The 12,751-nt window shown below is 50.5% G+C and overlaps 1 protein-coding gene across 2 annotated transcripts in view; it reads left to right on the forward strand.

The window, feature by feature from the left end:
• Positions 1–12,751, forward strand: part of LMF1 (lipase maturation factor 1) — a 159,902-nt gene that overhangs the window by 64,094 nt on the left and 83,057 nt on the right. For both annotated transcript variants that reach the window (XM_032704435.1, XM_032704436.1), the window contains exon 5: positions 4,387–4,452. In XM_032704435.1, the coding sequence (XP_032560326.1) occupies positions 4,387–4,452 (66 nt within the window). The remainder of the gene's footprint in view (positions 1–4,386; positions 4,453–12,751) is intronic.

The raw sequence follows: 12,751 nt of genomic DNA on the forward strand, positions 1-12,751 counted from the left end.
TGACCCTGAACTCCTGGATGCAGAGCAGGGCTGGTGGATGGAGAGTTTGTGGGGGCTGAGCAAGGCCAGCAGTGATTAAACCCAGGGATTTTATTGAACAGCATTAAAATAAATTAAAAAAAAAAAAAAAGCCCAAAATGTAATTTTCCTTCTCCTGTGAAAAATGCTGGTGGATTTAATGCACCTTCATTCTGGGAGCCTGGAGGTTGGTGTTTCCCAGGTCCAGGCAGGTGCTGCATCTCCATCCTCCCCCTGGGCCGTGCCCTCGAGGGAGCAGATGTGGGAAGGAAGGAAGGAAGGAGATATTGAGCCCATATTTCACTGTGGAGTTAATTCAGCCCAGGGGGAACATTCTGAAGTGTCCACGTGGAGAGAAGCACAGGGGATGTCCGAGTGTGCGGAACCCCCAGAGCCGCTGGACATTCCCAGGATAGAGATCCCAACCTTCCCCTTCCCCAGGCCAGGATTGCTTGCTGCTCCAAGGAACTGGGGGGGCACCTTCTGGCTGCCAAAAGCTTGAACTAAACCATCAACCCCCAGAGTCTTTGCAACCTCCTTCCCATCAGGATGGATTTAATAATCCTGGTTGGAGCGGGATTCAAAGCAAGGCCAGGGAGGTGAAAGGGCAATTGCTGGTTCACTTGGCCACCTGTTTCCTTCCCTTTGGCTCATATTTAATTTGTGTTGCTGAATTCCTTCCCCTTCTGATATCCTGAAAGTCCCCTCGGCCACCCCCTGGTGCAAACAGAGCTGGTGGTTTTGGGGTGCCTGGTTTTTCCTGGGGTTGTAAGTGTGTAAATATTCATTTGCCTTTATCATTGGAAAGGGAAAATAAACTTTAAAAGCCATTTTCCCGCCCCCCCTTTTTAGTTTTGTCTATTAGAGCTGATCATAAAAAGGGGAAAGTGCAAAAATGTTTTCAAAACTCCCCATCTCCTGCCCTTTAGCCTCCAAAATAGATGCAGAATTCAAGTTTTCAGCTACTGCTCTGCCAGCTCAGAACTAGGAAGAAACTTCCCAAATTTTTTTAAACTTAAAAAAAAAAAAGGAGGAAAGCATCTTTTTAAGCAATTTGAGAATTTAGAAAAGGAGAAACAAGTTAGTGTGCAGTTTGCCACAGCACATCTTTTCCATGTTTCCTGAATGATCCCATTGCTACATGACAATATTAGGAGCATTATGCCAAGGTGGAATAATATCCAATTGTTTCTCTCCTTTCTTTGTTTTCCATTTAATTTGTCCTTATCATTCGCTCCTTGAACTCTGCTTAATATATTCTCACCAAATATTCCTTGCAAGATGTTGGTGTCTTATGCCCAAATGAGAGGAGAGTCCTCCTGGTCTGCTGGAGTCTCCTGGGGTTGTCCCATCCTCACATCCTCTGGCTCCTTTTCCTTCTAATCCCTCCCATGTCCTCTCCTCATCCAGAGGGAGGAGGATTGGGGTCCATCAGAGGTACCCCAGCCTGTCTGGGATCAGGGAGTGGGGAGTTTTCCTGGGCTTTGATCTGGCAGCAGCTGCAGAGTCCAGGCTGGTTCAGTGGGCACACAGAAATCATGGAAATGGGTTGGGAATTGTCAGCAGGCTGAGAGAAACCCCGGGAATGCGAAACCCCGGCAGACGTGGGGATTCCCAGCTCCTCCCTTCCTCCTCCCACCCTCCTGTGCTCACTTGGACCCAGAGACCACGTCTCAAACTTTGCATCTCCCAGAGAATGGGAGCTGACTTCCAAGAAAAACGGCAGCAGGAGGCAAATAATTGGGTAAAAACCGAGTCCATCCAAGTGTGGAGCATCAAGGTTTGTCAGGCCCCATCCTGGTGGGACCATACCCAGGGACCCACAGCACCAGGACGAGAGGAGATGGCCTGAAATAGCACCAAGGTGGGTTTAGCTGGATGTTAGGAGGAAATTCCCTGTGGAAAGGGTTGTCCAGCCCTGGCACAGCTGCCCAAGGCAGGGGTAGAGTCACCATCTCTGGGGGGGTGGATGTGGCACTTGAAGACGTGGTTTCGTGGTGCTGGTGATTGTTGGACTTGATGATCTTGGAGATCTTTCCCAGCCTCAGTGCTTCCATGATTCTTCACGGCAGGATCATGGAGTGACCCACCACGTTCTCCTTTCGTGGTTCCTCCTCAGCACAGCTGAAGCCACAGAACACAGAGATTTTCTGTGCACTTCATGCTCTTGTTTCTTGGTCCAAACTCTTTGGAAAACTGGAAAACTCCCTTGCCAGTGTGGAAGTGGACCCAAGACAGCAGCAGGGGAACGATGACTTGAAACACCCCCTAATTATGAGAGTGGGAGTTTTCTGTGCTGAAAATCAGCTTTGATGATAAGGGTTTTAAGTGACTTTCCTGCCTGAAAGCTTCATAGTAAACAAAATGTGATGAACTGCCTTCGTGACTCATTGCAGGGAAGATTTGGATTGTCAGTGTGGTGCTTTTCTCTCAGATACTTGATTTAATTATCTGTGTGGAATCCTAGAGCTCGAGAACAGTCTGGGCAGGCAGGAGGGAAGGTCATCGAGATAACTGGCCTGTTTTAATATTCCAGCATTCCTGCACAGAGCCTTCCTTAGCTCTGTCCTGCCCCTGCCAGGGCTGCCAGCTGAGGCACATCCTGTGAGATGCTATCAGTGGATCCTGTAATTTTAGACAAGGTTGGAGGGCAGGATGAGCCGGGGATGATTCGGGAGGGGAAGATGAAGCCGGGAGTGTTGACAGTGAATGTGTCTTGTCCTGGCCCCTCCTGCTCCAGCCCTGCAGAGTGATGGGATCTGCTCAGGAGCTCCCCACCACCCTGCTTTCCCACCCCAGTTCCTGTGTGATATCACTGCATCCCTCTCCTACCTGCGAGGAGTTATTAAACTTGGCTCTGTCCTCTCTTTTCCACACTCAGAAGCCCTTTGCTCTCAGATCAGACAGACAGACATACAGCCCAAATACAGCCTTGGGAACTGGGTATTTCAGGATATTCAAGAGGTCTGGACTGTTTTAGGGGAGTCTTAGATTTGGATTTTTTTTTCTTGAGCCCTAAACCTGCTAAACTTAGTTTTATGCTGCAGGTGAAGACTTGTTGTAGCATGAGCAGGGAGGTGGGACCAGATGAGCCCCTGTGATCCCCTCTATGATTCTGTAAATTTGGATGAAACCACCAGGCCAGGGTGGGCCATAGTGCTGCAATTTCCTCCTCTGAGCTCTCAGATTTTAGCCACGAAAAGTCACTGATCTCTGCTTGAAAACCTTCCCTGCTGTAAATGTAAAGAAGCTTCAGGATGCTCCCGGTGCAGCAGCAACGGGTCCTTCCAGGAACTCCCTCTGTTTTTCTCCTAAGGGAGGCAGGAACATCATAATTAGGGGCAATGTCAGAGGTAGGTAAATACCCCCTAATTGTATGCAGATGATAGAGCTCGTTCAACCTTTTGACTAGTGAAGCTTTCCTCAATTTGGGATATTGTGATCCTAATCAGGGACCTTTCCCCACATCAAAGCTGAGCCCGCATCCCTTGGGGCTGGCAGGGCTTGATTGCAGGGCTTCCTGCTCATCCCTGCCCAGGTGTCCTTCCTGCTCTGGACCACTGATTCCTTTCTGCTCTTCATCTCTGAGGCAAAGAAATTTAATCCCAATATTACTGCCAGGCCTGGAATGGACCCAGTGGTTTGGAAATTTCCCCTCTTGTTGCCCTGAGATATCAGTGCACGGCCGGCTCGGATACCTGCTCGTTTCCTTGCCAACCTCTAACCTGAGGTGGAGCAGAGCTGTCATTAGTGCATCCATCTGTGTTTGGATCTGTCAGCTTCCTTCCCCTGCTCCTCTTTTGTTTCTCTAATTACTTTGATTGCATCTCTGTGGCCAGCTCAGGGCAGGCTGTGGGTCCCCATCCCGCTCTGTCGCTGTTCCCTTTTCCACAGGCAGCAGAAGTGGCTCTGCCAGAGGGAAACCGTTGGGTTTGGATTTTAAAATAGTGACTATGGCTGTGTTTAGGGCTGCAGGGAACATTTATCTGTTACACAGAGGGGCCCAGTGGCAGAGCCTGGATTTTCCTATTGCTGGTATCCAGGGATTCTGCTGATCCTGGGAGCCCTGGGCTGCTCATACCTACTCTGCAAAGGCTCAGGTGTGGGCAAAGCATCTTCCAGCACCCTTGAAGTGATGTGGCCCATTCCATAAGGATTTTGGATCAGATTTTCAGTAAAATGGCAGTGGAATGAGTCATATGCACAACATTCCCTTGGGAACAACAGCTGGACCCAGCATGTGGATGTGCCCTGGGTCTCCTTCAGCCTCTGCCATTACAGGCTGTGTGTTTAACCAGAGCATTTGGCATCTTGAGATACAAGATAAAATAAAATATTTATGACTGTATGCTTGTCTTTTTTCCCCAGGGGCTGATTAAAATCCGAGGGGATGGCTGCTGGAGAGAGTTAACATGCATGGATTATCACTACGAGGTGAGTGCTCTGTGCATAAAACCTCATTTCTCTTGTCTGCTTTCCTTTGGTAAATTAATTTTCCCAGACCTTTCCTCTCCTGCCAGGCATTTCTCCATGTTTTCTTACTCTATCCCAGCCTTCTGGCAGTTCAGGCAGTGTCCATGTGCCAGCTGGGTGATGCTATTTTTCCCAACCACAGTCCTAAAAGACCAATTTCTCCCCTTCCCTCCCCTCCCCATCACGGATTCAGGAACAAACCTGAACCTCACTGAGAACTTCCCTGTAAAAAATGCTGCAGGGGAGGGACAGAAAGGAGCTTTCTGTGGTGTTGTCCTGAGACCTTCCTGCTTCCACTCCCAAAATGTGAACATAGACAGAGCATCCTGCTGCTGTCCAACATGCAGAGCATAATCTGAATGGCAGTTCAGAATTCCATGGTTTTATCTTTTTGGCATCTGTTTCAGTGATTATGGTGTGTTCTGATTAGAGACTGTGGGTTGTTTTCTGGCTCTGAGTCTCGTCTCCTCTCTGGTTCCAGAGAAGCTCAGCTTCAGCTTCCCCTCTCTCTTCACCTGTGGTTTTGCATTTGTGTTTTATAGAAATGGGGTTAAGATAGAAAATGCTGTGTATGGGGATGCTCCAGAGGTGAGGAGCCCTGGTTTGGTGAAGGAAACAGTCCTGAAACAATATTCCCTTCTCTGGCTTCACATCACAGCCACTGGGAGTGGCCCAGGATGTTATAGCACCTCTGGTCTCTAATCCAAGTCCATCTGACATTTTGGAGCATAATTCCTATTGGGAGTGGCTGAGGGAGCTGGGGGGGCTCAGCCTGGAGAAAAGGAGGCTCAGGGGGGACCTTCTGGCTCTGCAACTCCCTGACAGGAGGGGGGAGCTGGGAGGGGTCGGGCTCTGCTCCCAGGGAACAAGGGACAGGAGGAGAGGGAACGGCCTCCAGCTGTGCCAGGGGAGGTTTAGATGGGATATCAAGAGAAATTTCTTCATGAAAAGGGTTGTCAAGCATTGGCAGGGGCTGCCCAGGGCAGCTGGAGGACATGGTTGGTAGTGACCATGGTACCTGATCCCTGTGGTGTCCTGATCCTGTGCCCAGGTAATGTGGTGCTGGTGGATGGTTGGACTCTTAGAGGGCTTTTCCAGCTTTAACCATTCCATGATTCTATGAAATGAAATTCTGCAGATCCCAAAAGTTCCATCTACCTTTCCATCTTTAATGCTCCTTTTTTTGTTGTTCCCATCAGTGACTTTCCTGGGGTTTCCCCCACTCAGTGCAGGGCTGACCTTGTGCAAAGGCTGCTGCTCCCTTGGCTCTTGCAGGACACCAGTGGTCCAACTTCATTCCTGGTAAAACTGTGGATGGAAAGACCCTTCAGTGCTGTAGTTCTTAATCCTGGACATGAAGGTGGCTGCAGCAAATTCCCCATTTTTGCTGGGCACCTGGCAGCACTCTGGGAAAATGCAGCTCAAAGCCAGCCCCCGGCAGCCCCTGCTGACCCCAACCCACAACAATCAGGCTGCACAATCCCAAACCTCTCAAATCAAAACCAGAACCAGTTCTGGAGCCCAGAAGGCTAATTAAGACCATTCCTGTCCTATCCATAAGGCAGGATCCCCAGCCTGTGCAAATAATTGGGAACAGGGGCAGGGGGCAGAGCATGTTATCAATATCAATTATTTTAATCCGCACAAAAGAAGCTGCAATAAAAGGAAAATGAAAGAGGCCAAACTTTGTCTACCAGCAATAATATAACAAAAATAACAAAGGGCTGTGATTCACCTGCTGATTTCAACCAGCCAGAGGGAGGAAGAAAAGGGTAAAGCTGAAGATTCCTCTGGGAGGGAGGAAAGGAGTTGGGAATCTGCTCGTAATTAGGATGATAAAACCGGGTATTGGACTGGCTCGAAGTGGACTCGGGCCAAGTGAGTGCTGTGATGTATGTTGGCCACCCCAGCTCTGCTGTTCCAGCCCTGAGCTGGAGTCCAAAACCTACATGGGCTCCTCTGCCAAGAGCATTAATGCAAAGCCACGGCCCCCTCCCTGCGTGGGGAGCGCCCAGCTCTGTTTGTTTGCAGGAGAACCAGGAGCACCTCTGCTCGTGGAAAAGAACATTCCCACCTTTGTCAGGAGGGGTGGCTCGAACAGTCCAGTGCTGGGGTGGTTTGGGTAATTAAGCAGAGCGGATTTTTCCTGCCTCTTTTCCCTCTGTTGTGTAGTAGGACCTTAATCCCAGCCTGGCTGGGAGCTGCTCTGTCCTCTGGCCCCTGGCACTGTGTGAGTTGGAGAGGGGAATGGCAGAACACGTGGTTTGCACGGGAGGGGTGTTTTCCTACCAGCCTCCTCCGATCCCTGGGGATTAGATGGGCTCCAGTAGGTGTGGAAGAGAAAAGCAAACTCTGGTGGGGATGGAGAAGACTTTGCTGCACCACCAGACGCAACTTGGCATGTGAAAACATCCTGGAGGCTGGGATGAGGGATGAGGAGAGAACACTGGCTGGATTAATCATGGCTGTGGGTGCCAGGAGTCCCAAACTGCAATCCCAGCTTGGCAATGCCCCATGAACAGGGAATTTCTCCTCCTCCTGCATTGATTTCTTTGCTAACCTGGTCAGAGGCTCCACGGTGGGTGTGTAGGTTTGTGCCCTGGGGGTCCTGATCCCCTGTGGTGTCCTGATCCTGTGTCCATGTTAACATGTCAAAATGGACATGCCTGGGTGCTGCCTGGCAGGTGAAGTGCTGGGGTTTTCCATGCCAGGGGTTTTATTTATCCCTCTCTGTGTTTGCTGGCTGTGGTTAGATGGCTCTTTGCCCTACAAGAAATCCCAGTAAAAGGGAGGTTTTTTCCTCAGTGGAACCTGTTCCTGGTGCAGTTGATGCAGAGAGAAGCTGCTTTGGGGTTTCAGGTCTGTTTGCCATCAGGATTATTAAGCATTTTGATTACTGTGCACACACAGGTTTACAAATCCGTGTGCAGGGTTTGCAGGCTGGAATTCTGCTTCCACTGGAGCATATGGGATGGATCCCAGAGTGTTTGGAGCATGGCACCTGCCAGGGAAGGCAGGCAGCCTTGGTTCCCTGCTCATGCAAGCAGGGGGCTGTGGCTGAGCGTGTCCCCTGTCCCTGCCTGCTCCAGAGGGATCATTCCCAGAGCCCATCAGCTCCGTGCACCAGGGAAAAGTCTACCAGGGAAGGTTTTGAGCCACTCCAGGCCCTTTCTGGAGCCTGCACAGGTTGCAGGACACCTCCTGTTAACAGGTCCCAGGTCTGTGAGCCAGGGATGGGATCAGGGAGCACCACCTGGCTCCCTCCTGTGCCAGGCTTTGTCTGGCCCCAGCTTTGCTAATTCTGGGAGTGCTGCTTGGCTGGCACAGGCACGATGTCTTAACGTGCTCCAAATGGAGAAAATCCTCTCGTGTTTTAACCCCCCTCCCCAGCCCTGTGGATCCCAGACCCTTTGGAGCACCTTGAGAGCAGATGTCTTGGCACGGGGCAGGTTTGAGTGGCACAGGCAGGAGGAGAGGAGCAGTTTGGACCCTCAGCCAGCCCAAAGGGAGCCAGTGGGTTCTTGGATCCCGGTGGTGTTTTTGGCAGAGCAGTTCAGCAGATAATCAGAGTGGCTGGGAAGGTCCTGCGTGGTCACATCCATCCTGTCCCGCCGTGTTCCCCCCCCAGAAATGCTCCTGGTGGGATGCAATCCAGGGATACATTTTTCTAATGGCTGCCAGAGCGCTGTTGCTTTTTAATTACAGACAGATATCTTGTAAAACTCAGCCACCAACTGGTCAGGACAGCTGCAGGAGCAGCTGCTGGGGCAGGAGCCCCGCTGGGCAGGGACTGCTCTGCCAGCTCTGCCCCAAAACCACGCCAGGGCTGCTGGACACATCCAGGGGTCCCTCCTGAGGGACATCCATGGCCTGTCCCTGAGGAAAGGAAAGACATGGAGGGGCTGGAGCCTGGTGGAATGTCCTGGGTGCTAGTGAGAGACACCTCAAGTCCAGTTCCAGGCCCCTCAATTCAGGACAAACACTGAGGGGCTGGAGTGTGTCCAGGGAAGGGAATGGAGCTGGGGAAGGGGCTGGAGCAGCAGGAGCAGCTGAGGGAGCTGGGGGGGCTCAGCCTGGAGCAAAGGAGGCTCAGGGGGGACCTTCTGGCTCTGCAACTCCCTGACAGGAGGGGGGAGCCGGGGGGATTCAGGTTCTGCTCCCAGGGAACAAGGGACAGGAGGAGAGGGAACAGCCTCCAGCTGTGCCAGGGGAGGGTCAGGTTGGATATTAAGACCAATTTCTTCCTGGAAGGGGTTGTCCAGCCCTAGCCCAGCTGCCCAGGGCAGTGGTGGAGTCCCCATCCCTGGAAGTGTTCAAAGGGTGTGTGGATGTGGCACTTGGGGACACTGGTTAGTGGTGAACATGGTGATGGTTGGACTCGATGATCTTAAAGGGCTTTTCCAACTTTAATGATTCTGTGAGGCAAAGGGATAAAGAGAAAGGAAAACCAAACCCTGCTCCTGAGGCAACAAAATCTTTGTCAGTGTTGGAAGTAAGACCCAGGATTTGCTTCCCAGCTCTGGAGTCGTCTGCAGGTGCTCAGGATGGAAGCAGGAAAGTTTGAAGGACTTTGCTGAACCAGTTTCTGCTTAATCTGAGCCCTGTTTTGGCCCCAGATGTGTCGGTGCTGCTGAGAAAAGCTTTGCTCTGTCCTAAGGCTCTGCACAGTCACAGGGGTCACTCCTGACTTGGACAAATTGTCACTAATTATTGTGTGACTGTTCTTCCCAGGGAGGGGCTGTCAGTCAGTGCTCCAGCTCCTGGAGCAGATCCCCTCTTCCCGGAGAAGCTCTCCAGAGCACAGTATCTTTTGTGCCTAATTATGGGTTTGCTGACTGATAACTGTGCTGATAAGGAGGAGGAGGGAGCTCAAACTGCTCCTTAACTGCCTCTTCAGTTCTTTTTTTCCCTTTCTCTTCCCCTGTTTAGACCTCATTAGACTTTTCATCCAGCTTTTCCCAACCCATTATGACACAAAGAGTAAATAATATCCAGCAATTCGTTTCGATAAATCAGAAAATGAGCTGCTTTCATGAGCCCTGAGGCTCAGGATGGGCTTTATTCCAAGAGTTTGCATTGCTGGAAGGGAAAAGTGTTCCTAACAGGGAAGCAGGTGCTCGGATTTTGTGCTGAAAATTTTAAAGTTACAAATGATACAAGGGAAGTGGTGCTGAATTACACAGAAAACAGGAATAATTAAAAGGAGTAACCATGCAGAGCATTTTGGGGATCTTCTTGTTAATAACGTTAATAATAACATTATAAAATATTTATGGAGCATCCTAAGTGTACAATCCTTGGCCCTTTATGGAATTTTGTCCAGTCTGAAGACATTAAAGGTGAATCCTGGCAGGGCTGATGGTCACAATCATGAATTATTGAGGGCAATAAAAATGTGCTTTATTTTCATCTCCCAGTGCAAAACCAAACTGTTCTTTGAGTCGAGGTGACTGATACCACAGGGAAGGACATGCTCGTGTTCAGCTGCTGTTTTTGTCCTTTCCATTTGGTCATAGGGTTGGAGAAATGACCTTTTCAGGGGCATAATTGCAAAACCACTTGTCCTCATTGACACGTCTCAAAGGGCTGCTCAGGGGGGATTTGAAGCTGAGGATTAGGGGCTTTCTGCTGGGTTTTGGGGAGCTGCATGATGTCAGTGGAGGAAGGGCCAAGGCCTGACCTTGCCTGTGATCAATTAGGTAACAAGATCCATCATAAGGCAAGTGCTTGGAGCAATAATATTGGCAGATAAATGTCAGCAGGACATCAAAAGCTTATTGTGCTGGATCTGGAGTTTGGATCAGGCTGCTGCAAAGAAGGGCTTGATCTGAGGCAGGTTTTCAGATGAATCCCAGGTCTCTGTGTCGGATACAAGGGATCTTTGAATGCAATTTGCTGGAGGAGTTTGTTATTCCCAAGTTCAGGCAGGGCTCTGCTGGTCTGAATGTGCTCCTGGCTTAAAAAAAGCGGGAGCAAATGCTGGAAAGGCGGGATTTGGGCTTGGCTCGGGAGGATCAGGGTTGCTGGGCTTGCACAGGTCGGGTTTGCTGGCAGAAGCACAAACAGGGATTCAGGGCTATGACTTCCAGCTGAGCACTGCTCAGGAGGGGTCCTGGTTTGCCAGAGTTTGGAAGTCCTGCTGCAGATGGTCGGTGCTTCGGAAGGTGAGGGCTGAGCTCTCAGCAGTGAATTCCCAGCAGTGTCACTGTCCTTGGGGAGTTTCAGGAGAAATGTCATCAATATTGACATTTGTGTCCAGTGGTGCTGGTTTTAAAAAGTGAACAGGGATGCAGGGCTTGGGCAGTCAGGGGGTGCTTGGGAGGAACGAGGGGGATTCATAACGTTGGACTCTGAGTGGGGCAAAAGCAGATTAATGCAGGGACGTGGTGGGTGATATTTTATTCCAAGCAGAGCAGACAGGGAAGCAGCTTCCCAGAGTCAGGCACTCAGGAGAGTGTAGGTTTGCTGTCAGTCAGTGTTGGAGCAGGAGTGGGAAATGTGTTCCCTGAGCAACCATCACAGCAGACAAAGGGGAGGTGGATTCCCAAGCACCCCAGTGTCAGTGCAGTTCACTGGCACCAGGATCCTGGCAGGGAATTTAGGAGAAGGGGAAGGACTGTCTGCTCAGAGAACTGTCAAAATAAAAGCAAATCAGCATCATAAAGCAGTCCCAGCATCTTTGGCCCAGGCTCAGGAAACCCCACACTGCTGGAGTAAATTGGACTTGGGCAGATGCTGAGAGAGAAACTTTGGAATAGCTTTGACAGGAAAATCATGTAGGAACTTTTTACAAGGGTATGGAGTGACAGCACAAGGGGGAATGGCTTCCCACTGCCAGAGGGCAGGGATAGATGGGATATTGGGAAGGAATCCTTCCCTGTGAGGGTGATGAGGCCCTGGCACAGGTTGGGCAGAGAAACTGTGGCTGCCCCTGGATCCCTGCAGGTGTCCAAGGTCAGGTTGGATGGGGTTTGGAGCAACCTGGGCTAGTGGGAGGTGTCCTTGCCCATGGCATGGGGTGGGACTGGATGAGCTTTAGGTTCCCTTCCAATCCAAACCATTCCAGGATTCTCTGAACTGGGAGGATGGGATAAGCCCCCAGTCCATGCTCCCTTCTGGACAGCAGCTCCCACAGGGCTGGAGCACCGGCTTTGCTGCAGCATTTTCCTTCTCTCTTTTTGCTTCAGTTCAAATCTGCTTTTCCCTCTCTGTTCCTTCCCCAACAGTACCTGCATTCACACCATCAGAAATGCAGAGAGCAACCTCTGGGATCCTCCCTTTGGGATCAGCCCACCTGCTGCTGGGTCACCCTCTGCTTCCAGGAACATCCAACCAAAGTGGGCTAAACCAGCCAAACTGTGGTGGAAATGCCCCCAGGGAGGTTTCTGTTGGGAGCCTGGGGAGGGTTTTGAGGTGTGGGAAGCCCTGATCCCTCCCCAGGCCCGGGATAAGCCTGGAGCTGTCACTCACATGCTGGAAATGCATTGGGAATGTGCCAATGCCGTTTGCAGCAGTAACACAATTCCTCTTCCTGGATTCTTTTCTGTTTTTCTTGAGGATTTGTTTTAAGCCTGGTGAAAGCTTCCTGTACACCTATTGGATTTCATCTCTTTGTTACACTCTCCCACTGTTTCAAACTCCTTTACAGACCACCCAGGACCCTCAGCACTTGCCTTAAATATTCCCTTTTCCTCCCCCCTTCACCCTTTTTTGTCTTTTTCTATCCTAATCAGATTAATCTTTACAATCCACTTTGCAGCCACTTAATCAGCTCTCCATGCTCTGCCCCTGGCCATGGCCCTTACCCTGCTGGCCAGCCTCTCCTGTGGGCAGGAATGTTGGATCCCATCACATCCCTCTGCCTACCAGGGGCTGTGGGGAATAATCTGCTGCTCCTGAAACGTGCAGGGCCCAGGAGGTTTGTCAGGTGGGAGAGAACAGAGGCAGTGCTCTGATAATTATTTAAATTGGGGATTTATGAGCTGGTTAATGGTGTGTTTTTAAGAAACGTGCAAAGAGAAAGATGACAAATTTTGGTGCTTTCTGGAAGAATGAAATGAGAAGAAAATCGAAGAGCTTTCTAGTCTTTGAGAGTAACAGAGAATGGTTTGGGTTGGAAGAGACCTGAAAGCTCATCCAGTCCCACCCCCTGCCATGGGCAGGGACACCTTCCACTAGCCCAGGTTGGGATGATGCAAATGTTTGGCATCTGCCAAAATTTAGTGCTCTTCTTTTTCCATAGTGTTTGCTCTCTAGAGAA

This window comes from Chiroxiphia lanceolata, chromosome 16, assembly GCF_009829145.1.
Source record: "Chiroxiphia lanceolata isolate bChiLan1 chromosome 16, bChiLan1.pri, whole genome shotgun sequence".
Lineage (NCBI taxonomy): Eukaryota > Metazoa > Chordata > Aves > Passeriformes > Pipridae > Chiroxiphia > Chiroxiphia lanceolata.